Source organism: Odontomachus brunneus, unplaced genomic scaffold (genome assembly GCF_010583005.1).
Source record: "Odontomachus brunneus isolate Ranch 3 - 2012 unplaced genomic scaffold, Obru_v1 Obru_scaffold_056, whole genome shotgun sequence".
Classification (NCBI taxonomy): Eukaryota; Metazoa; Arthropoda; class Insecta; order Hymenoptera; family Formicidae; genus Odontomachus; species Odontomachus brunneus.
Window position 1 is genome coordinate 1625848 of NW_022639506.1, and position 27140 is coordinate 1652987.

The following is a 27140-nucleotide window of genomic DNA, read 5'->3' on the forward strand; positions in this document are numbered from 1 at the left end:
TTATCGCACGCGGAGAATCAACCTTCCATATTTAGATCGATCCTTGAATGGAAGGTAAGGATCCTTGAAAGTATGGAAGGTTGATTCTCCGCGTACGATAATCGAAGAAAAAATTTCGATACGTGCATTTAACATACTGGACAATTTTATCTTCCCACAATTATATTAAAAAGTAATATTTAATAGCACTAAGCATCCGTACTTGCTCCTTATGTGCCGTTTCATATCTCACTGTTAGTTAATCTATTCAAGGAGCTTTCTATTATTTCGATGTAAACTCTATAATTCTTTTACAGTTATGAAGCAAGCGTATTCAATTAATTATCAACTTTACATCATACAATAATATATACTTTTTGTTATATCGATGTAGTTATAAATCTATTGAAAGTTACACTTAGATGTTCATATTACATTTTGCTTGATATATTGTTTGAGCAAATTTCGAAATTATTCTTTTCGTATTTCTGTTTCATCATTTTACATAATAAATGTGAATGGCATATGAACCATTCAAGGGGATGCACCTTTTGTAAATTAGCTAGTAAAGTTGTTGCCAAATTTACGTATACCTGTACAATATTTTTAATTACATTTAATTACATAGGAGGTAAATATACTGTATTGAATAAATTATTAATATCAAACAATAATGTAAATGTTTTCGTTATATGGATGCAGAAAGAGATTTGCTAAAAATTACACCCAGATTTTCACATAATATTTTACATGACATTGTTTAGAACAAATTTTTATAAATCTTTTCGTACTTTTTTATCATCTTACACTTTGAAAGAAAAAGTGGTCAACTTCATAAAAAATTATTGTTGTTTTCTGCGCTAAGTATATCTTCTTGTTGTTTTAACAAAAAGTAGTAGCAACAATATACGTGTTATAATCACTAACACTAATAATATTTACTACAAATTTTTTGATTATATTTTCTTTACTATAATATATGATTATAGTGACACATACAAGCACTTTTCTCGTGTATAATAATGCATAATTTCAAAAGTAATGTGTAACAAATATGAATCATTCATAAGGAATGTAACATTTACAAATCAATTAGTAAAAGTTGCCGGCAAATTTACATACACCTATCTATCTGGGTATGAATGATCATTAGTTTCATGTTTCGTCAAGAATCTTAACGCATCGTGACTAGGAAAATTCAACGTTGTATATTCCTCGCGTGTTTACTCGATTATGCCTTTCTCGTTTACAGAATCGAGCATTGTTTTATGCGTGTTGAATTGAAGCGAGCGCGCGAGGAACGCTCGTGTAATCATTCAATTTTAAATATAGACACGACGTGTAATCCGTATTGTTGAACAGATCGATAAATGAGATTGTAACAGAATATCACGCACAGGAGTCGTACTATAGATAGAAGCTAAATTTCGCGCGCTTCTCCTTTCGTACTCATGTCACTTTGACACTATATCAGCATGGTGTCCGCTTACAATTGTACGAGAATTCACATTCAAATGTAACGTATCAGACGACCTAGATTCTAATTATCCGTGGAAATATGATCCTTGTATATTCAGAATGTATAATCTTTGCTAGATATTCTTTAGTCGAATCGGTTAGTTCTCACGATGTATTGAATGAAACGCTGCTCTCAAAACGTTATTTCAATGTTCTATTTTCTAAAAAAAGTCGCGAAAGTCATTTTCCTCATATGAATACCGTGCTTTCATTTTATTTAATATATAATGACAATTCGACGTTCGGGCTTTTGTCGTGTTATGTGTGTCGTGTTCTTTACATACGATTCGCGATCGTTATTGGAAATTTTTTTCTTAATATCAAATGTTCCTTTGTCTTAACATTATATTTAAACCGTTACGCTCAACCTTTTCGTTCTCTTTGCTGTCAACAGCTTAGCTTTTGGCTTCTTCGATTTTTCCGTCAAGTTATTATTGCATCGTGACTTAATTCGTAACAGTCATAAAATCAGTCGCGTAAACAGCGTCACTCGTGTATTCCAACTATATAATTTTTTTGTAAAATTAAATAAAATATTTACACTGAGAAAAAAAGCGGTGGATTGACAAAATCGGCGGTCACCAGCCATCAAAGAAATATTGGATCTATTCAACAAAATATATGTTAATGCAACAATAAGCTGCGTTGATATAGTAAATTTATAAGCAGCTTATTGTTGCATTTACATATATTTTGTTGAATAGATTCAATATTTTTTTGATGGCTGGTGACTGCCGATTTTGTCAATCCACCGCTTTTTTTCTCAGTGTAAATATTTTATTTAATTTTACAAAAAAATTATATAGTTGGAATACATGAGTGACGTTGTTTACGCGACTGATTTTATGACTGTTACGAATTAAGTCACGACGCAATAACAACTTGACAGTCTAACCGCTTTTCTCTTAGTATAAAATAAGAGAAAGCCAAATTTCTTCGATTACGTAGTTACAGCACGGTTATTACTTGGGCGAAAACGTGGAAGGCACAGGCTTTATAAACTAAACGGAATCTTTTACGGTTTAACCGAATATCTAACATATCTTGTTCAAGACAAAACCTAAAATTCTTCAATACAAGTGTCTAAATTTTCATCATAGAATATATGTATATATCTTATGTTAAAAGTTGTAATGTAGCACTTAAGGACTAAACGATAAGAATGTTCAGACATTCATACTTTCACTGTGAGCTTCGTCTACATAGCTCGTAAAACGCAAAACGCAGGTCGCAAACGCAAACGCAAGATTATTGAATCACGCGAGGCACACGTAGTCGCACTCGCGCTTCACGCGACGAGTTGATTTAATTCGAGCTTTCTGCGAATGCATTGCCTTTTGTTGCGTCTTGCTTGCGTTAACCAACCACAGAGGGAAAGACTTCAAAGAGAGTGTCGGGTAATAGGTCTTTAACCAAAACAAATCGGACCTATTTTGTGGTTAGTAAATTTGCCTGTTACCTTGATAAATATAAGCGCAAATTAGATTAGACTTTTGAAAGAATATGTCAATTAATTACGTTGGTATGTCACAATAAAAAGTAATTTTGAATAAATCGATAGGCACAAATATTATCTCTTATATGTGCGTGTGTATGCACCAGTTTTGCGTTTAATGTAGACACTTATCTCGCGATGTGATTTACAAACTGCGAATGCGTTTTGCGTTTCCTATGCGTTGGCAGCCTGCGAGCTATGTAGACAAGACTTTAGAATATCAAAGAAATTAAATAGTTGAAAAACAAATAACAGAGCTTTAATATAGTGAAATAATAAACTCTAATTAAGTAGTGGCATAAAGTGTAATTATTAATAATCGAATCTTGCTATTCTTTGACTTGTTCTTTCCAAATTTTTCTTGCCAATTGTTGTTCATCCTGCTTGATGTTTATTACAAGCAGAATTGGGAACGTTATTTCAAATAATTAATGCGTACCATTACCATTACTTCTCATAAAAAGCAACTCGTTAATCATTTTAAAAAGTAACTGTTACTGTTATTATTATTAAGAAAGTAACGGTTCGTTACTTTTTTATTACTTTTGTATGATACTAAAATAAAATACATAATTAATATTAAGATAATATTATTGTTTTTAAACATTAATTATTATTTTTAGTGTAGCCAATTCAATTAAAAAGAACAGACCTTTCCAAACTGCAATAAGTCCTCTGACTCAGAGAACTAACATTTCTGAAATAATATTTCTTTATTTCCTGACTTTATCTTCTTGTCTTTTATTATTCTTCAAAAATTATTGTCAGTACAGAGCTAGATTTTGCAATTTGATTTTTAAAACTTTTAGTAAATTTAATAATGTCTACTGAATAGAGCTAACTAAAGTAACAATAAAAATAAAGTGAATCCGTTATAGTTACTGTAAAAATATTACTGTTATCGTTATAAATAGAAAAAAAATAACGATTGTTATCGAAAAAGAATAACAATAGCCGTAATTTTTAGTATAGCCAATTCAATTAAAAAGAACAGACCTTTCCAAACTGCAATAAGTCCTCTGACTCAGAGAAATAATATTTCTTTATTTCCTGACTTTATCTTCTTATCTTTTATTATTCTTCAAAAATTATTGTCAGTACAGAGCTAGATTTTGCAATTTGATTTTTAAAACTTTTAGTAAATTTAATAATGTCTACTGAATAGAGCTGACTAAAGTAACGATAAAAATAAAGTGAATCCGTTACAGTTACTGTTATCGTTATAAATAGAAAAAAAGTAACGATTGTTATCGAAAAAGAATAACGATAGCGGTAATAGTGTTACAAATGACACGTTATTTTCCAACTCTGATTATATTTCCTTGTGTATATATTTTGTATGTGTCGTTGAAAAGAATATTTAAAGTGAGACTGCAACGATCAACGATTAATATTTACTTAGTTTTTCCAATTAATTGGAATTTGCTATTTCGCTATTACACTAGAGCTCTGTTACTTTCCTTTCAATTGTTTTATTCCCTTTTATTTTCTTGATTGAAGATCTCAGGAGTCTCTTATATTCTAATTTAATATATAATACACCGAGTACTTTTCCAACGCCCATAAAACAGTTTCTCCAACGAAGGCAGAACTCTCTGAAATTCTCGAATTAGTGTAACCCGAGGTGTGCTGTTTGCTCGAAAGCCAAGACCCCTATATCGAGATTTGAGAATATCTTATAAAGGTACAGCCCTTAGAGACCGCCGAGGTCTTCGATAATTGACTCTGTCTTCAGTTCCCGGGTTCGTTTCCAAGGCCCCTAATTTATTTCCCCTACGTGGTATATTTTTCGCTCATAGCGCTCTTCTCATCTGGAGGTCTACGTCACCGGGGGGAAAGATATCTCCAGATACGGATTTTGTCCGAAAATTGATCCGTTCGTATCGTGTCCCCGCATTGGACAGTAATTTTACGCTTTTCATGCGAAACGGCGCGACGGGGCGCGGTGCGATACAAACGACCCTTTTTCTCCGTGGAAGATTTTTCCGATATATTATATTTTGAAATTTGTCATGCACGACATTATATAAATGACATGTGACGTGATTACTCGCCATTCAGAAAGCGACTCAGTATTATCCCGGCGAAATCCGCAACGCATTTCATTATATAATCCGCAAAAAAATATACAAGTTGTCCCAAATTCTCCTGCGTAATTTTTGTGAGAACGTAGAACGTATCGAGATAAACATAAAAGTTCCATACCATCTTGCGATATTCGCAATAATAGTTGAGATATTAATTAATAAAGGCTGGTAAATGATGACGCGCGATATGGTAGATGAATTATAATGGCGATGTTTGCTATTATGTGTATTAGGTCAAGTTGAACAAGAAGCCTTTTATCCCAAGTAGAAACATCTTAGGGAAAAACTGATTACTGGCCAGTAACTAGACAGTTTTTACTGGCTAGGATTAATTAGACAGTTACTGTTTTGAAACTGCAGAAAATACTGGCTATTTTTTCATGGCCAATTACTAGTCAGAAACTAGACTTGAAAAAATAGTAAGTAAATGCTAGACAGTTTCTGTCCATTAAAAACTCTGAAAATACTGTTCAGTATTTTTGGGCCAAGTTATTTTTCAGTTATTTATCAGAAACTATATAAGAAAAATAGTGAGGAAATGCTGTGCATTTTCTGTCCAGCAAAAAATCGGAAATTACTGACGAATTTTTTTGAGATAATTCCTCCTCTCTCTGGCCAAAATAAAATAAAATATTATTTTAAAGAATATATTATTTGAAATATTATTTGAAAAAAATAAAAAAAAAACAAAAATTATAAAAATTTAATTTTAAATTATGGTTATAAAATTATGGTTTCAATACATATGTAGTTAAATTATTTATAACTATTAATTTATTAATAAACTGAGAAAAATAGTTACTGATCAGAAATAGTTACTGATAAAAAAATGCTTATAAAATAGTCAAAAACTACACAGAAACTAGTAAAAAAACTGCTTAGAAACTGCTAAACAGATTAGATACTGGTCAAACTCTAATTAAAAACTGATCTGAAACTGTCTAGTTCAACTGTCAAGTTTTTGACGAAGTGAGCGTCGACCAAACCAGTCAGTTTCTAGTCAAGAAAATTGACTAAAAACTAGCTAGTTACCAAAAATTCCTGGACAGTTACTGGTCAGAAACTGGATAAATTTCTACTCGGGATCATTTTGCAAAAAATCACGTAGATTTTTAATTGTTCATGAAAGAAAATTGCTACATAATTGTACGCGATAACGCACAAATTTTCTTTAATTAATATCTAAAAATCTATGTGGTTATTTGCAAGATAGTAGAGGACTTTTTGTTTAGTTTGACCTAAACGTATAAGTACACAATGGCAGACGGTGTCATTACAGCTCATCTACCTTATCGCGCGTGATCTTAATCTTCTTTAATTAATATCTTGAGATTTATTGCGAATATCACAAAATGATATAGGATTTTTATGTTCACTTCAATTCATTCTACGTTCTCAGAAAAATTGCGGAGGAGAGCCTGGGACACCTTGTATATATAATAAAAACGTCACCACACATCGTGGATCGTATGCACCTTCACTCGGCTTCGCGCGTTTTATCTAATGATTTTCACGTGCGCACAAAGGAGGCCGCATAAATCGTATCTGACGATTTTATCCCTCCCGGAAGGAATAACAGGCAGATTACTCGTTAAATTGTGAAACAAGCAGTGTTTACAGTGTATAGATTGATGCCAGATACACTTATTCCTACATTCTTTGCAATGTTGAGTTTTATAAACACCTTTTCATTTCTTATTATATTTCTACAGTCCTCGACTGCGTTGCTTGTTTGCATTTCTGTTGAGAGGGAGAGGAAGAGTGAGAGTGAGAGAGAGAAAGAGAAAGAGAGACGGAAAGTTTCTTTATGCTCTCTTATTACCGTGGTTTTTTGTTATCGCGAAAACAGCGATGGCGGGAGTATTTTTCGAAAATTCCATAAAACAGCGCGCGGCTAATAGGATTAATTGCGAGGCGGCTTTAAAAAATTTAATCGTATAATGTGCACGCGGCATTCAACGCTCGATCTTCCTCGGAAACGTTTGGCGCGCGTGTAATATTGCTTTTATAAACTTATATCGCCTTTTATTACACGGTTTACAAACTTCGCGCTGTTTTAAACTTACTTGGTTTAAGTTTCCATTCTCTCTCTCTCTCTCTCTCTCTCTCTCTCTCTCTCTCTCTCTCCCCGTCTCTCTCCCTCCCCCTTTCTCTCTCTTTCTCTCTCTATCTCGCTTCTGTCGCTCCTCTGCCGCCTCCCGTCAATTCGTTCAACAATGACACGTCGAGGTGGGAATCGTTTTATATGATCGATTAAGTAATGTAATTGTGACTACTGAGTTTCAAACTTCCCCATTAAATATCAAGAAAACTCGCGACTGAATCGGGTTAAAACTTCACCGGGTAACAAGCACGAAACTCCCCGAGGGTCTTCTCTTTTTCCTTCTTCTCTTTATCCGGACACAAGTAAAAATCATGCCGTACGATGATAGAGGAGGATTATCCGACCGAGCGGGGACAACTCGCGATCGAATACAAACGCCGATCACCCTTCGTCGCATCTCTCTTCCTTGCCGCGCGAACGCTTTCGTCAGACGGATATTATGTTCGGCACATTTCGCTCGGCGTATTATGCGATAGCTAGACAAAGCGTTTCCTATGGCAGCCGTAGGGGTGGCGGACAGGTGGAGGTTAGGAAGGAGGGGGAGGGTCGGCGCCTCTGGGACGGTCCGCATTTACGAGCAGGAAGAATACGACGCATAAGACATACGGTTTAGACGGTTTCTGGCCGTGTGGCGTGTCGTCTTGCAAAATGCAACCGGTGAATTACGGTTTTTACGACAAGCCGCGCTGTAAGCGTTCATATCTCGTGGTTTGACATCGCGATACATAAGGGCGCGGCGAATACGATGTGTCTTGAGATAAAAAAAAGAAGGAAAAAAAGACGCAAAAGATACCTTCCATTATCGTGAAATTTTCCTCGTCCTTGCCCTCGTCGCTACGCGACCGGTTCGTTTCGTTAAGGAGCCGCTCAACATCGCTTCGAGCAACGCGTCGAAAGTTCCCCGTAATAATCAGTCTACGATATTAAAGGTCGTGACCTTTTGCCATCCGCCTCGTGATTGCTTGCTGTTTAATCATCTTTTCGAAAGCCACGATATCGTGCCACGAGATTTATCTCGTTAAATAATTTGGTTTTACAAATCAGAAATTCTGTTTTCTTCAAAAACGGTTTGTCCATTATCGAGTTAATATAACCGGAAAAAATTAGTTGAATTAATTCAGAATATATTAATCGGATTGTTTAATAAGAAATGCATGAACCATAATCAGATTCAAGTAACCAGACAAATTTGAATGCATGCGTTATAATTAAAGTAAACAGAAAAATTTAATTACTATAATACCAAAATGGTAAAATTATATTTATATTGTTTCGCACCAACACTCGCGTTCGGGAGAGAATAAGTAAGCTGGTTTTACAGAGAACAATAAGCGTATATTTACAGCTTCACAATTAGATGTTACACGAAATCGTCGCAAGAAACCATAACACGTCAGCTTGGTTCGAAAGCTCGTGTCAAACTCATCTGTCAGCAGCTGTTATTTACTTCCCTTGACAACCCATCGTTAAGGAGCGCTTGTCATCTTAGACAATCAATCGGGTGTCTTTACATATCATTAAGGCACGAGCGCAATAATATATTCACATTTTTATTAGAACTTTATTACTTTTTAAACAAAACTTGTTTCTTCAGTGTTAATGTACGATTATTTTACTTGAAATTAGCCACTTAAGTTGACTCAATGCTGTATTTAAGAAAGTCTGTATTATACTTTGGTGGTTTTCGAATCCGGGACTTCTAGATTGTGAGTCGTACTTCTTCAATTGATAGATCTATTATAAATTGTCTGAACATTGAATACTAGAATATTTGATTATAATAACTAAAAATTATATTTAATTTTACAAATAATCATCTAAACAAATATACCAGATCTGTAAATATGAAACCGGAATTTGCCCATAAATGGCCCTAGCTGTCAATGTAGTTACCGTCAAACCGCGTCATTGGCGCCATTTCCTTGTTGACATCTCTGACAAAGATTTTCAACTCACGACAATACAATAAAAGTTTCATACAACAGCATAGTTTGTAATAGCGTTGAACATGTCGAATTTTGTGCCTGGAAACTACGATTTGCGCACAGCATTGATTTTTTGTTACCATTTGAAGAAAACTGCTGCAGAATCGCATCGAATGCTTGTCGAAGCTTACGGTGAGCATGCTCTTGGTAAATCAAAGTGCTTAGAGTGGTTTAAAAAATTCAAAAGTGGTGATTTTGACGTGAGAAACGAAGAACGTGGGAGACCACCGAAAAAGTTTGAAGGCAGCGAATTGCAAGCATTGTTGGATAAGATGACACTCAAACGCAACAACAACTCGCGGATCAATTAAATGTGACACAAGAAGCCGTCTCCATACGTTTGAAAGCCATGGGAAAGATCCAGAAGATGGGAAAATGGGTTTCACATGAACTGAATGAAAGACAGCAGAAAAACCGAAAAACCACTTGCGAAATGGTGCTCGCCAGGTACAAAAGAAAGTTATTTCTCCATCGAATTGTGACTGGCGATGAAAAGCGGATATATTTTGAGAATCCTAAGCGTAAAAGATCATGGATAACTCCAGGCGAACCATCGACATCGATTGCAAGGCCAAATCGCTATGGACGGAAGACAATGCTCTGTGTTTGGTGGAATCAGAAGGGTGTGATCTATTATGAGCTGCTAAAACCTGGCCAAACCGTTAATACTGAACGCTACCGACAACAAATGATCGATTAGAATCAAGCTTTGCTTGAAAAACGACCAGAATATAAAAAAAGGCAACACAAAGTGATTTTGCTTCATGATAATGCACCATCACACACAGCAAAACTGATCAAGGAAACGATTGAGGCGTTTAGTTGGGAAATACTTTCGCATGCGGCTTACTCACCAGACTTGGCTCCGTCCGATTACTAATTATTTGCATCGATGGGACACGCACTTGCTAAGCAGCGCTTCACTTCTTACGAAAATGTACGAAAATGGCTCGATGACTGGTTTGCATCAAAAGAGCAACAGTTTTTTTGGCGTGGCATCCACAAATTGTCAGACAGGTGGGAAAAATGTATAGCTAGCGATGGGCAATATTTCGAATAAAATATTTTTTATCATTTTCATACAATAAACGTGTATTTTCTATACAAAAATTCAGCTTTCATATTTACATACTTGGTATTACGTTAATCATACATCTTTTTTGTAGTCATAATAACTAGATATGTAGATATTATCATATACAGCAAGCAAATTTTGATCAAATCAATATCAAACAAATGTTTACAATCAAATGTTTTGGTTGCATATGAGAATATCTCATTATAATAACAAGAATGACTGTTTATTGTCATCAAAACTTGTTTAACCAAACATCCCAGATAATACAGAGAATTCAGTCGTTTGATACCAATTCTGGGTTCATTTTTAGATGCCAAAAGGATTCTTGTCACTGAACTGAAAAATTTATCTTTTTGAAGAATTTATCTTTCGTTTTTTACTTTGCTACTACTAAATTAGTCTTTTTTAATTTTTTAACTGTAATATTATTCCGGTTTTAATGAAATTCAAGGAAAGTATTTATATTCTGAAAAGATAATTTCTCGATTTTCTATCTAAACATTATGTTCTTCTCAAGATAAATATTAAAAAAAGCATATGAACAATATTGTCCTAGGATCATTTAGATACGATTTCCATAATTCAGTATGAAAATGTTCTTCACACGTGTTTTGAAGCTATCAGAAAAGCTCCATTCTTCTTGCGAAAAGAAAATATTTGTGTGTACAGTTTCATCTTTTGCTCCCTGATTTCCCCACATTTTATTGAAATTTTTGTTACGTTATAGATATATCCTAAGTCAAGCAAGCCTATTATAGTACTTCTTCGATTAACATCTGTTTATATTTCCGGGAAAAAATTCTCTGCGTGTACACGATAAGATAAACGTGCCAAATTATGCCACTCTAAGCAAAGACTAATTTTTAAAAGATTATTAAAAAAAAAATAAAGTAGTACTAGATAAGACTATGAATTTTATCTAATGTTAATATTGTAAATTAACAAAAAAACATATAAAAATTGAATATAAACAAAATTATTTATATGTACACAAGAATTAAGTGTGAACTGCAAATGTCCCGAATTATGCCCACTGAAATTGTTGGATGTCCCGATTTACGCCACTGATATGTCCCAAATGACGCCACCTTACCTGATCTGTTTTCAATATAGATAATTATAATAAAGGAAATGCAATTTTTACTCTTGTTATCTATTCAAATATATATTTATTAATTAAAAATAATAAGCATCTTAACTCCTACTAATTTGTTTTCAAATGTTATTGCATATCTATGGCGGTTTTGTATACATGATGCTTTTTATACATAAATCCACCACCTCTATTATATTATACAAAATCATATAATTGTATAATATTTTACTATTTTATTGGTTTTTAATTCAGTTTAATTCATAATAATCATACAAAACTAAAATATTTTGTATTACAACCCAAAAATATCTCATTTTATCATTTTACAGGTTATATTATCGTAGTAAACACTCAAAAACAAGCTCAGTTGTAGATAGTCAAAAGTGACGAATTCATGATATGAAACTGCCTCTCACGGAAAATAACGTTATATTTTCATATACTTACTTTGACGAAACCATTTGATATACTTTCACGATTGCTTTCTCACAATTCTTTACTCTTTTAATCAGCTGTGTTTTATTACGCGTACAAAACAAGTTAAGGTGGCGCTATTTGGGTCAGTGGCGTCATTCGGTATTTTTACTTAACGTAGTCGTGTGACACGAATGTGTCTCATTGCGACAAGTATCACAACCGAAGGCCAAAGTGCAGCCTGATACCGATGTTGCCGAGGACGAGGACGTCGAGCAACGATACCGCACGTCGACCTATTGTTCGACATCGGGCCGAGCGCGCCATTGGCTTAGATATCGTATGTGAAAATCACCTTCCGATCAGTTGGCGATGCACCCGACGATATCTGACCGGCTCTACGAAAATCGTACATCGTGCCGTTTGATCGGTTAATGTCGGATATATAGGCGACGCATGCTGACCGCGTGGCAATAAATATCGATAATCGATATTCCACCGGGGGCGATCCGGTTTGGGTTCACTTGCGCAACGCCAGCAAGGTGCGCAACGGCCGAGCGGCAGGAAGAAAAATCGAAAAAGGGTTCGGGATGTGCGCGAGAGCGCGGGAGCGTGCGCGAGACGAGATCTCCGACGCTTTCAAGACCAGATGCGCCGCTCTGTTTCGTATTAAAAACCTTATGCTCGAAAGGACGCTTTCAGCCGTACTGACCGAGTGTGAACGGCGAATTTGCGACCTCCTTCGCGAAAGCAATTATGTTAGCCCGCCCTTTCCGTCTCTGTCCGCGCCCGAGTTGCGATATCTAGCTCTTCCGCTCGCTCTTCCCTCTCCCTTTGTCTCGTTCTCTTTCCGCCTCTTTCCCTCACTTCTCTTCTCTCTCCTCACTATTTCTCAATCTACCATTCTCTTTCGCGTAACACCACTAGCCCGGAACGGTTGGCTTTTACATTTTCAAGCTCCTCGCACGGAAAATCACTCTTACATTCAAATCAAAAGAGCTGGCCGTCGCTGGAAGTGCTTTACTTTCGTCGGTGGTTGGTGAAGGTTTGCTACGCGATGCTTTAATCCCGACTGGCGATCCTGCAGATCTGTCGTTCCTATTTCGCTACCACCATTGTCTACCCGACACCATAAACGACCAGGCGATTCCTTTCGTCGCACTTTGCTCGATCTATGTTTCTTCTCCTTTCCGGCTCTTTTTCTCGATTCTCTTTAACCCTTATAGATACGATAATTGGATGAAACTACACATGCTGATTATTTCAAGCCAGGCTTCTTATCGTGCCATTGTCACCTGTTGTGAGGGGAATTTTAAATGTGCCGTGCCAGTTTCGGTCGAAGCAAAAATACCCACGAAAGCCGACGAACGTGCGCGACGTAACTACAACTATGTATATTTAATCGATGTATTTATAGATTCTCTATTCGATTATGCTTCATGTGTCTGTGAAAGTGGAACTAGTGCGCCGATACCGACGGCTTTGACAAAACCCAGAATAAAATTCCGTTTTGACCTACTCCTGCGTATATACAAGGCGTTCCGTTACGAAATCGACAAACGTTGCCAGCATGTTCAAATGACAAAAAATTCTAGGCAAAAAGTTTACATAATAGCAAAAAGTTCAAGGCAAAAAATTTATATATAATGGGTCGATTCGACTTCGTTTCCAAGATATAAGCACTTTGCTGTAAAAAGCCTCATAAGAAGCTCTCTGATTTCCGCTCTGATAATAATCGCTTTTATATACACGGTGATTCAAGACCTCTGCGACAAACTCTGAGGAACGATAAGTCTCGCAGAAAGGATCATTTTTTGTCAAGCAACTCATGTTTTCTGACGTTTCTTTTAGATGTTACGCCACCGCGAAGTTCTCTCTCTTGTATAGGTGATATTTATTGCAATTCCGAAATGAATTATTTATTTATTATTTCAAGCACATAGAGAAAGTGTTCGCGCTTACAGAAAGCGTTCAAAGTGTTTACCCTGAAGCTGATCGCCTTCATGAAATCGTCGTAACGTTGATTGTCAAACTCGAACATTTCAAGTCTGTGTTGAATTTGGTCCTCCACCAATGTGCCGAGGACGAAAAAGTCCCGTTTCTCGAAGGCGTTGAAAAAGTCGAGCAAACATTGTGTGATGTGGGTGTTGTCTGCGAGCAAACCGCTGTTGGTAGATGCGGTGAGCTTCTCTTCTGTTTCTCCTAGCCTCCCCGTAACACATTATCATGTCAGAGAGCTCAGCCAAATCAAAGACATCCATCCTTGATTGATGATTGTAAGTGATTGCTCAGGAATCGACTGCGTATACAGACGTAGGGTAGAGACGAGGAAAAGGGATCATGACTTGGTGGAATAATGTAAATATAAATAGATTCGAAGAACATAAACATTAACATGTACTTACATAGATAAATTCATTTCATATTTATAATAAATGTTATTTAAATCTTTTGCTGTTGGTAAGACTTAAACAATACTTCAGAGACCATAGTTTCTTAGCAAAAATTATCCTTTCTGCGAGACCTATCATTCCTTAGTTTGTGGCAAAAGAGTCCTGAATCATTCTCCTGAATCACTCAATACATGTGAAATTTATGGATATAAAATCACAATACCATTATAATTACCAGAGTTGGAAAGTAACGCGTTATTTGTAACACCGTTATCGTTACCGTTACTTTTTTTCGATAACGATTATTACTTTTTTCTATTTAACGGTAATAGTAACAGTAACGTTGTTATATTTTTAATTACGTTTTAAATACATTTTCAATTTTAACGGTAACGAATTCAATTATTGTTATCATTATTTTAGTTATTTTTAACGGTCGGCATTACTTTTATCGTTATTTTAATTATTTCTATTCAATAGATTATGCATTTGTCGTATGCTAATAGCATGTATTAAATATTTGTGATTGGATAGAAATATTTCGATATTCACTAGAAGACAGTACGTAATATTATTTTATTCTTCTTGTGAAAATGATTGTTAGTGCAAAGTCGGATTTTGCAATTTAGCTATTAAAAATTTTTAATAAATTTAATAACAGGTATGCTTAATGTACTTCACTTTTGTAAGAGATCATGGAACAAGTGTGTGTATATATAATATTACAACTGAACACACACACATACCTATAATTAAATTTACTAAAAATTTTTAAAAGCTAAATTGCAAAATCTGATTTTGTATCAACAATAATTTTTATGTGAAAAGTAGTAAAAGGTAAGAAGAATCAATTTCATAAAGAAAAATTAGTCCTCCGAGTCAGGATTATTGCAATTTTGAATAGTTTGTTCTTTTTAGGTAAACTAGCTACACAAAAAATAATAATTTAGCTTAAAAATAATAATTTTATTTTAAAATTAATTACGCGTATTTCATTTTAGTATTATAAAAAAATAACAAAAAAGTAACGAAAATCGTTACTTTCTTAATAACACTAATAGTAAACGCGTTACTTTTTTAAAGTAACCTTCCTAATTCTGACAATCGCTATATTAACACTCGGTAGAATGTTCCCGTTCATATATATTTTATACGAATTATTCACCACGGCGATGTAAACATGCTGTGACCCGTTACTCCAGTGATCGCATTCAGCGAACATTAGCAATGTCATGATGTATGCCGCGTACAGCTTCTGTTATCGCCTGTACTAATTGTTCTCGTGTTTCTGGCTTTCCATGCAAGTACACTTTGGATTTCATCCAGCTCTACAGGAAGAAATCCAACGGTGAAATGACCGAGGAGGTCATGGTACTGGTCATAGCATATTTACAGCACTGTAATGAATAATTTGAACAATAATGAAACTGTGAACGGGGAGACATTCTACTAACAAGGAAATCCACACAAGTGTCCGCCTCCGATTTTCATAAACTTATAATATATTGTACTTTAGGTCAAAATAACAGATATGTTTCTTATTATATGTGTCCTTTCGCAAGTTTAGGGAGTAAAATATCTTTTTGAAGAAAATTATTTTTTTTCACTCGAAGAGAATATAATGAAAACTATAAGAAATAGAAAAAAATATTTTAAATATAAGTTGAATGATTTGAAGAGTACAGAAATTATTTGAAAAAAAAAGTTTTTCCCACCACTTCTTCTTATTATAATTATTAAAATAATTTCTGTAAAGTACTCTTCAAACCATTTAACTTTTATTAAAAATATTTTTTTCTATCTTTTATAGTTTTCATTATATTCCCTTTGAATGAAAAAAACCGATTTTCTTCAAAGGGGTATTTCACCCCCTAAACTTGTGAAAGGGCACGTATAATAAAAAATGTATCTGTTATTTCACAAAAATTATTTGAAAAAGAAAATCTTTTTGTTAATATTTTCCGCACCACTTCTTCTTATTATAATTATTAAAACAATTTCTGTAAAGTACTCTTCAAACCATTTAACTTTTATTGAAAATATTTTTTTCTATCTCTTATAGTTTTCATTATATTCCCTTTGAATAAAAAAAACCGATTTTCTTCAAAGAGATATTTCACCCCCTAAACTTGTGAAAGGGCACGTATAATAAAAAATGTATCTGTTATTTCACAAAAATTATTTGAAAAAAAAATCTTTTTGTCAATATTTTTCGCACCACTTCAAAATATTTTTCTTTTGTCCGGAAGCGGACACTTATGTGGATTTCTTTAAGTGTCAATGTCAAATTAACGATTGTAATATAGTAAAGTGGTTTCATATTAATAAATCTTACACATAACTATATTAAATCGGAAAACTTTCATTATGAAACCTTGTATAATAAAATATTTTGGGAACGAAGTTGAATCGATTCATGGCGTGTATGAATTGTTTTGTCTAGAATGACCATCCGGACATTCTGGCAACGTTTGTCAGTTTCGTGATAGAACATCCTGTATATACGGGCAAATGTAAATTCTCGCATAGAGGATATTTGTTGAGATCTAACTAGAATTCAGTCTGCTTCCCTGAAATAAATGTATGCAAATTTCTTAAATATTCCTAAACATAGCTTTCGAGCAGATTATTCAAACTTGCTCCGAATAGTTTATTGTGTGCGATGCCAATTGGGAATTCTATTCTTACTCCAATTATAGAAAATATTCTGGGATCTAATTAAAATGTATCGATTTTCCGATTCCCCAAATAATCGAAATTGTGATTTTAAGTGGGAAACTTAAAGGCAAGAGAAAAATTGCGTAGGGAGAGTAAAAGGAAGGGAGGAGACACAGAGAATAACAAAGTAATAATTGATACTTTGCATGTTATGATTTCTGGAAATATAAAGCCTGTTCTTTCTAAACTTTCTTATAATTTACCAAGTTATAAGTTGTAACTCGCAGTTAACTATGTAAATAATTACAATACACTTGAATATTTAATGTAATGTTAAAGTTTTCTTCAGCTTTACACCCAGTATATTGGCTTATTCGAGATACCTTTATTTACTTAAAAAATAGTTTAAGCAAAATACTTGAAACAGTTTGAGTATTTATGCTTTCTATGTGTTTATACTTGTAAAATGTACGTATTCAAAGTGTAAGTGTATTCAAATATTCAAAGTGTTTTCGATATTTTGTCCAACATAAATATCAAATAAAAATACAAAAAAGAAACTTTAGTAAAATAAAATTTGTCTGGGTTTCTCACTTAGAATCGTATTTTTGAAAAATGACGTTCTGATCCGAATCTTCGTAGATTTTCCAATAAGAACCCATTACTTTTTTGGAGAAGCGGATTGGATCCCAATTAGATTTTAGGAAATTCTTTATGCGTGAACTAAATAAAATGCAAATTTTCGTAGTATTTCTGTTTCGTTCCCAGAAAATTCATGTGAACAAAAATGGGATTCCTAATTAGATTAGAGAGAGAATTTCGAAAAGAGAACTCCAGCAATCGTATTGTTAAAAATATTCGGGAGAATTGATTACACAGATTTAACGATCACAATCGATAATTTCATCGTACATTGATACAAACAAAAGTGATAACGAGAGCGGATTCGATATCCGAAATAGAGAATTCACGATAAAAGCGCGGTACGAAACAGGAGACGAGATTAAAGCCCTTATCAATAATTGTCTGAGACTTGTTTTATATGAGATACTCACATCTCTCTCATCTGAGATACTCCGATTTTTATTCAGAGTTAGATTCAAGTTCCTCAAATTATGAAATGTGCGACATTCATATAATCGCGATATAACTGAAAAGCTCTCATCTAATTCTGAACTCAAATGAGTGTCTCACTTGAAGCTAGTTTCAAAAATAAGTATCAATATCCTATCTCTCTATCTAATGTTTGATATTCTTTTTCTATGTAGCAGATTTAGATAAGGCAATCTGCTCTTTGTTTCACGTGCTTGTTTGTCAAACAATCTCATGCGTTACATAAAGACTAAAGCCGATAGATTTAAAAGATCTACATAAAAAACATAAACACATCCGAAGTTGAACCAAAAATAGAATTGGGGCAGTAAAACATTACGAAGTTTTATTCTGCAATAGTTATTACATCATTTGAATTTACGTTTCCGTACAATTGGTATCGAAGTAGGATGACTAATTTTCAAATAAATTTCTACAAAATTCTAATCAAAATTTATGCTGCATCTGAGAAAACCTTGGGACATTTTTTTACGTGGATTATTAAGTGTCTAGCCTTTAAAGACTATTAGGCGAGATGCTGAACTCGTTAGAGCCGAGATCAAGAGAACATATTACGCTTTATTCTTCCTTCGTGAGTGCCTGGTTGAGTTAGAGGGCGGACAAAAAGATAGCTCACGCTTGGCTAATTGCTTCCTAATGGCCGCAAATATGACATCTCACCTTCCCTTCCTATATACCATGTTGCTTCACTTCCTGCCCTGTCCCTCTCCTCTCTCTCCTCCGCCCCTCTCCCTCTGTTTCTATACGGCAAACTGTCATGCGACATTCTACTCACGATCTAATGGTGAGTTATTGTACTATAGCGTAAGCCGAGTTTTCAGTAACCGCCGTGTATTCGCACGGATGCTGCGAGATGTACATTGACACGGTGGAAGATTTTAATTTCAGTTCGCTTGTGGTTTGTGATCCTTAAAATCGCATGTCGCACACTCATTGCATTTCGTTGCAGACAGTTTCCGCTTTAATATAATTTCCGCGCAATGAAACTACATTTTCCAATTCGCATACCGCGAAATTCTCTAGCCCGGGGATACGGAACGCGCAACGAGCGGGTGTAAAAGGGCTCGCGCAGAACTTAATAAATTAATCCGGTAAACACGGAGTCGCGTTTCGCCGGTTATTCTATGAGTGCATCATGAACACGTGCACGCGTTCGCGGCAATGGCGGGATGCAATACGTGCTCGCGGCTTTGGCGGTGGAAGTCCCGCGGAAAATATCAGGGTATACGCCGCGCCGCCTCTCCCTGCGTGATATATTTACTTAATAAACGTTCCGAACGGCAGGAAAATTTAAATTAAATTTATTCAGCGAAAATAGCGCGTAGGCACGAGGGTGGCCGCAGCATTGTTTGCGAGCGAACGAAATGTACAGGGCCGGGGTGACAGTGTGCGAGTGAGTAAGTGAGAGCGGGGGATGAGGTGACCAGAAAGGACAAATGGATGGAAGTGGAAGGGGTGGGTAGGACGGATGAGAAGTAACGAGTGCGAGCGAGAAAGAGAGAGAAGGTAGGGAAGAGAGGAAAGGGAGAGGGAAGCGCGAGGACACAATGCAAAAGGTAGAGAGAGAGAGAGAGAGAGGCGAACAGCCGCAAAAGAACGAGCTGTTAAAACGAAGTGAAAAGCTCGAGAGGGTGGCGGTGGAGGTAGCGGCGGCGCTGCGGCTGAGTGACGGCAGGCCGTTGATTCGGGGCCGTGGGAGGAAAAAACGTGAAAATATGCTCTCGCGGCACGCTTTTCGCGCACCGGAAATGTGTCAAATTCGCGCGTGCTTCGTCCGCAGCGTTCGTTCGTTCGTTCGTTCGCTCGCTCGCTCGTTCGTATCCTCTGGAATCGGGGAGGATCGTTGATGACGATGGCGGGGGCGGGCGCGCGCGCGCCACGCGCTCGGCGACAAAGGGCGCGGGCGACAGAGGGAAAAATATTCGTGCACCTTGCCGCCGTTTCGGCGTTTGGCGCTTGGCCGCGCGTTGTTTTCGCATTATTCGAAAGTTTTTTCCGGTGCCAGTGGCCCGTAATTCGGGCAAACGACCGCCGGTCGCGCCGGTTAAAAGGCCGCCGACCGCTGGCCGGCCGTTTCCCGTTCATTCGTTCGGCTCTCTTTTTTTTATCACCCGCGTCGCGCGCGATGCGTGCGATACGTTCCGCGGCATGAAACGCGCGCGATCGAGAACACTTGACCTTCCGCACCTCGCGACGAAATATTTCATTGTGTTTGTCCGCCGGCAGCGGGCTTTAATTGCCTCTCTGTCGCGCGCGTAACGGGACGCCGAGTGATGCGGAATGTCGCGATGAGTCGCGACAAAATTTTCCTTTCGTGTGGCACTGTGCGGACATGACTTATCGGGAGACGAGTAATGCACTCCGCTGAAATAGCGCTGTTGATAAGGCGGGAGATAAGTCCACCATTATTGTGCAACTTTCATCTTATTACGCGGGCAAGAAAAACAAACAAAGTAAGTATGCATTCGCTGTTGCATTTGTAGATTGCGAGCTGGGTAACGGGGCAAGAGGACCATTAACATTAATGGTCGCCTCAAATTGCCGCTTTCACGCATCGCTTGTTCCTGGGAGAATTAGCATGTTGTTTAAAATTCGACTTGAATGTCGCTTTGAAACGCGAAACTGGGCCATAAGTTTCTCAGGTAGAAAACGCATAGAAGCGAGAGCCGTCGATGCCGGGGCGTGGACAAAGTGGTCATATTTCGCAAGTGTCCCATGTCTACCCTTTTGTCTTTTCCCCAGCGGCAACCGTTGAAAGCAGCTTGCTGTAAGCGGATATTCTATTTAGGAGAAAAAGTTGGGAGCGCGCTTGTTCCTTGCCGTTGTATAATACAGCTTATCGACCGGCTTGTCCCCTTTTCGCCGTATAGATCCGCTTCGTTTGAATATGCAAACTAATTTATTTTCAGTTGCCGTTCCGCGAATCCATCGAACTCGATATGAGCCCGATATTCTAGAGCACTCCGTTCAGTTGGCTAACGGTGAGGTGTATGAAAAAAAATTGTCGAAAGAACTGCGGCTGCTCGCGAATCGTGCGTGTAGCCGCCGAACGTTCTGCATAAGTTCGATTCGCGAGTGTAATTCGCGCATTTACTGCGCGGCCAACGCCGCTTTTGAGGTCTCCACCCGTCGACGACGGTGGTGGAGAGGAACGTTCCTCATGGAAAATCACGTTGAAGTTTGAAAAATTCGATGGCACGCTCGAAACAGACTGAAGTTCACTCGAGGGAACGCCGGGTGGACGGCTGCAATTGCTCACGGAACGTATCTTCCTTCTCCCCAGCGCGGCGAACAGATTGTCAGAAACCGTCGGATCGTTCGTTAAAGTGGAAAATCACGCCCGCCAGATTTACCTCGATTTCATATATCTTCCATTTTTTTTCTTTCTTTTTCATTTCGCTGTCTGTCAACGCCGTGCTCGCAGCTTGATTTACCGCGAGACGTACGATGTTGTTACCCAATTAAAAATTAAAAATTACGGATGCCTACATTCGGGAAAAAGGCGTGACGATGTCAACTATATAGGTCGCAATTTTGTAAGTTTTGCAGGCAGAAAATTCAGAGTTTCATATATAGATATGTGCGAATCAAGAAATTTCCATGTCAAGTCGAATCGAATTATCGTGGAAACGTAACTGTTAATTAACAACATAATTAGTAACCTGGCATATAGGAGCCAATCGCTGAGTATTAGTGCGAATAATTTTTAACTACGGGAGGAGATAATAATGTTTAAACACATATGATGCAACACACACGCAGAATCAACTTCTTATCTATCCTGAATCAATGTATTTTCTCAACTATTCTGATTCATAATCTCATTGCAATACATTATAATATATAACTCTACAAAATAATTAATTAAACTATATACAGGGTGTTCGGAAAGTACCGGGACGCCCGAATATCAGGAAAAATATAAGTTTTACAAAAAAATGTTTCAGACAAAAGTTGTGGCGTTTAAAAAGATGTATTTACTGATCACATCAGTTTGACCTTGGGTTGCGTAGCGAAGGTCAGGTCAAGGTCACATTAATTTTTTTAAATGGAACACCCCATTTTTCATTGCATATTCTTATAGCACATCTCGAGAGCTTTCCAAAACGCTATAATAAAATATTTTTTCGTTAAGAACTTTTCGAGTAATAACACTTGAAATTTCCAGCACTTTGACATAGAATACAAAATATCTCGTAAAATATTCATCTTTCGGTTATCTTGTCTTAATGCTTTTTTGCGCAGAATAATGAGACAAATTAATTAGCTTAAAAAAAAAAAAACAAAAAATTTTTTACATAAATATATAAAAATCTTTTTGTATATTGATTCTACACACAAAAGCCCAGTTGTCACTTATACGTTTGCAATATCATGCCTTTTTCTTTGAGTATACTCTACTAAATTTCCAAAGTACGCATCCTTTGCACAGTTTTAAGACCGGTTCAAAGACACTTCCTTTCATGCAATTCTGCGCGTTTAGCCAAAAAATACGTCGAGTTGATCTCCGTGAATTTTAATTACGTTCTACATCCATACCCATGCTGCTCGTTCCATCATGTCATAGGTATCAGACAACCCAGAGTGCTTTTCCCTTAACGCGATCTTAATTACCGTTTAATTCGTGAAGTTTGCATATAATGCATGACCTTAATCATTACGGCATACTATTCGTTCTAGTTTGTGCAGCTGTGCTCATCTCATTTCTTCTCTTTACATTTGCTTCTCTATCCATGCGCGTTTGCGAGAGGAAAGAAAGAGAAAAAGAGAGAAAGAGAGAGAGAGAGAGTAAAAGTAAGTTATAAAAATTTATTCATTCCGAGTGCACTTCACGCGTCCTGCCTTGAAATTCTGCTTGGAATATTTCGCCATGGCAACGGCATCGCGATATTTTCCATAGTTTTAATGTGTCTAAGCATTAACAATGCGATGCGACTCGATTAACTTTTGATTACAAGCTAAAGCGCGAAGCACGCTCGTCCTAGGGTGATTTCCGCTTCTGCCAGTAATAAGTAGATGAGAATATGTCATCGCATGGAAAATTTTGTCGGTTCATAAGAATAGGCATTACGTGGCTACGATCACGTATTATCCGTGATGACTCATCGGTATCACGTAAACTTTCCTTCATTCTTAGCGCATATCCAGGCAACCGTGCTGTTTAACGAAACACAACGAATGGTGATTTTAGAATTGTGTTTATTGATGATAAACGGGTATTATGGTTAAAATTCCAAAATGTATACACGGCACAGCGATCAATCGTGATGTCATATCCGTGATTCTTAAAAAGCGACGCGATTTGCACCAAGTGCCTTGCCGCGGATTACAATAATAAATTTCAGGAAGTGTATCATGAAGTTCTAATGGGGATTATATATCGAGGCTGAAGATAAACTGAGGAAATCCGACTTGACAATTTTACCTGAAAACCCGATGCTGCGGATTGCAGTTGACACGCGAGATTATGGAGGCATCTCGTAAATTACGGATAACCAGTTGGCGCTATTATGCTTGCCGAGTAGTGATTGCGTAAATATAGTCCGCAATAACCCATTCTTTTGATCAGCAACGTATTACCGAAGCTATAAAATGCGACACAACGAAGCAGTCTTGTCGCAGTGTGAAAATGCGCTTCAACAAACTGGTGTTTTGTGTGTTTGTGGTCGGGTGGGCTAAAGCCCAGCAAGATGTTCAATTGGAAATCCCGCAGGGATTTCTAAAAGGTCTGAAGACCAGTACTGTTTTGCAGAATGTACCATATTATAGTTTTAAAGGCATACCTTATGCAAAACCAAATGTCGGTCTCAATAAATTCCAGGTAAGTTAAGATCCCATTGCTAGTTATACGTCAAAATTTTAGTCCTACTTTCGATCAAAACTTTTTAACATTTGTATATTCTGAAAGGTTAATATATACACTGAAAATAAGTCTTGTAATAGTTTAACAAATGCATTTGTTTGAGCATTTTAGTGCAATATTTAATAATTATTATCGTAATAGTTCTAATTGTCTGGTAATGATTGCAAAATAATTAGTAAAACAAATTTTTTATAGTCAATTGAAATAATTAAATATGTAGTTTGTTAAATAATACCAAATAATTTAATAATAATTATTAAATAGTTTGAATATTACCAAGGTATTTTTGAGATGATTTTGCATATTTATCATATAATATGATAAGTATTATTGGACAATATTTAATTTAACAAATAATTTAGTAATATGTATATAGTGAAAATATTATATAATAAAAATTACGTTAAAATTTTATTTATTTTTATAATGGTTTTCGTAAAGTTACACTATACTGAAATTTTAATATAAATTATTAAAGAAATAGTTAATTTAATGATATACCCTGATATATGATATAAAATATATTTAAGTTATAATAATCGTAGTTAAAGTTATAATATTTAAGTTATAATAATTGTCGTAAAAGATCAAATGTATATAATATTTTTAAACTAGTATATAGCGATTTCGATTATAATTATATAGTCAAAGATTATAAAAATCTTGGTATAATTATTATTATATATATACACAATATTTTCTCCGTGCATTACATAAATTATTCAGGTTTGATGGTTATTATCAAACTTTTTCTTCAGCGTATGTTTAATACACAAAAATAGAAATCTCAATTAGCGCTTCTAAATGGTAAAAAACGCACAAAATTCCACTTGCAGATTTTAAAGATCTTTTAGCAAAGCTATAAATAAAATAAAATCAAAAGAGGTTGATATCGGATATTAGAGTATTAAAATGGGCGTTAAATGGAATTGAAGTCGAAAGTAGGATCAAAATTTCGCTCGTCTCCATTTTCGTAAGTTACATGCGAGTGATGATCCTGATGTACGAAAGAATGTGGAAGTGACAACTTTAATTATCGTATGAACCCACAACTCGAGTCCTAATATTGATATTCAAGATGCCCGAGCCTGCCGAACCCTGGGAAGGAACATACGATGCGACCTACCATCGCTCCGTTTGTCCTTTATTCTGCATGATACAGCAGGACATGTTAGGTGAAGAGGATTGTCTTTATCTCAACGTTTACACTCCGGTATTGGACAAAGACGCCCGTAAAGCCGTGATGGTCTGGTTCCACCCCGGTAACTTCAACAGCGGCCTCGGAGACGACACGTTCTTCGGGCCCGACTTCTTGATCGAGCAGGACGTCATCCTCGTAACGCTCAATTACAGACTTGGCCCTATCGGCAAGTAGAATGCGTCGTCTCGGCGAGCAATCTGAATTCGCGAATCTCGCGAGCAGCTGGCGAATTAATTTGCCGCATCGATTTATAGGATTCTTGAACACCAGAGATAAGAGCGCGCCCGGCAACGCCGGCTTGAAGGACCAAGTGATGGCGTTGAAATGGGTCAAGGACAATATACATTACTTCGGCGGCTGTCCCAATCGAGTTACGATCTTCGGCGAGGATGCGGGCGCGAGTTCCGTTCAGTTGCACATGATGTCACCCATGTCCGACGGTGAGGCGCATATCGCTCGATCGGGACGACCGATTCCATCGATTCTGACCTATATCGACGTATAGGGTGATTCTAGTCGCTGAAACGGGTTACAGCTGTTTTCTAAGTCAAGATAGAATCAAACAAAGAAGAACAAATCCGCGCGCCTTAAACCCGGAAACCAAATTTTAATATGCATGAACACCGCGAAAGCCTAAAAATATCAAGATAGAAGAAAGTCAAAGGAAAAACTTTCATTGTTAAGCATTGTTCTACCATTCTGTGTGATTAAATTTTTTCGAACAATGCGCCAATGCACTTGCAGAATGCAGGTGCGTTCTTTTTTTTATGGAATCAAATACTTCTCTTTTTAGCACAATTTCACTTATCTGGCCATTCTGCGTATAAAAATATTAAAATTATTAAAAAACGGATACTTCTTGAGATATTTTACATTTTATTGTGGTACTTTGCAACGTAAGGTACGAAATATTTCGCAAAATACTCATTTTTCGAGTTTTAACCCAGTATTTTTGTACAAAGGATGACGAGAAGAATTGATTGTTGTAAAAAAAGACATAAAGAAACCCCTTAAGTATATATTGCCTGCATAATTGCTGCAAAAGTCAGTGAAAATGAGAAATATGTTAATATTTTTATTTTTCGTGTAAAAACGTATTATATATATACATGTTATGGTCAAAGCCCGTAGTGCGGGCTTGATTGGTCATGCGGAACAATCAAGCGTTTTGATCAAAGTCCGAAATAATTTTGTGTTTTGTCTTTTAACTGGTATTTTTTTAGTCAATCCTAAGAGAGACTAATATAGCTGATCAAAATTAAAACCTAAAAAAATTAAAACTCTTGTTTAGGGAAGACATCTCTAATAACTGTGTTCTTATAAATATATTGTAATAATCATTGTTCTGAGTAACCTCCAATAGGTTTTAACCGCTGCTAAATCATGTATTAAAAAATTATTAACAAAAGAAGTTTCATAAATAATCCTTTGATATCACATGCATTTAGCAAGTATCAAAAGTATATTTTTGGTAGAGTTGAAAGTTTCTACGCTGCTAAAAATAAAATCTAACTCTATTCTATAGCATTGTGAGAACGTTAGTTATTAAGATGTAAGTGCATAAATGTATATTTTTTAAATAATCAACAATTGTCACAATATTAGGATAGGGTTAAATTAGATTTTTAGTAAGGTGGATACAAAGCTTTACACCCTATCAAAGATATATTTTTTATTTATTTTGTTATAACATTCATATTTTCTAGTTTTCTATTTCTCAATTCATATTTTCTAGTTTTTAATTTTGATCAGCGATATTAGTCATTCCTAGGATTAATTAAAAACATACCAGTTAAAAACCAAAATAGAAAACTATTTCGGGCTTTGATTAAGACGCTTGGTTGTTCTGCACATTGACCAGTCAATCCTAGGAGCACCCGCACTACGATAGTATATACACGATAATAGTATATACAACATATTTTTAATTTAACATCATATTATGATAGTGCATCTTATCTATCTTATTTTTTAATATTTCTGGTTTTTAATTAGACTATTAGAGATTACTATTTTTGAATAAAATTTTGCATACATCATATTTTGTGTGTATTTAAAGTACATATATACAAAAATTGAAATTCATGTCATCATTTTTTGTCTTATGATTTGTTATATATATATATATATATATATATATATATATATATATATAT

At 35.9% G+C, this 27140-nt stretch overlaps 2 protein-coding genes across 3 annotated transcripts in view; both read left to right on the forward strand.

Moving 5' to 3' along the window:
- The window catches only part of LOC116845687 (abl interactor 1-like), a 556408-nt gene that overhangs the window by 188602 nt on the left and 340666 nt on the right, over positions 1 to 27140 (forward strand). The gene's annotated exons all lie outside the window — the stretch shown is intronic.
- Positions 23526 to 27140, forward strand: part of LOC116845686 (esterase FE4-like) — an 8391-nt gene continuing 4776 nt past the window's right edge. The window contains exons 1-3 of the mRNA XM_032818688.1: positions 23526 to 23741; positions 24862 to 25150; positions 25239 to 25424. Of these exons, the coding sequence (XP_032674579.1) occupies positions 23550 to 23741; positions 24862 to 25150; positions 25239 to 25424 (667 nt within the window). The 5' untranslated portion in view covers positions 23526 to 23549. The remainder of the gene's footprint in view (positions 23742 to 24861; positions 25151 to 25238; positions 25425 to 27140) is intronic.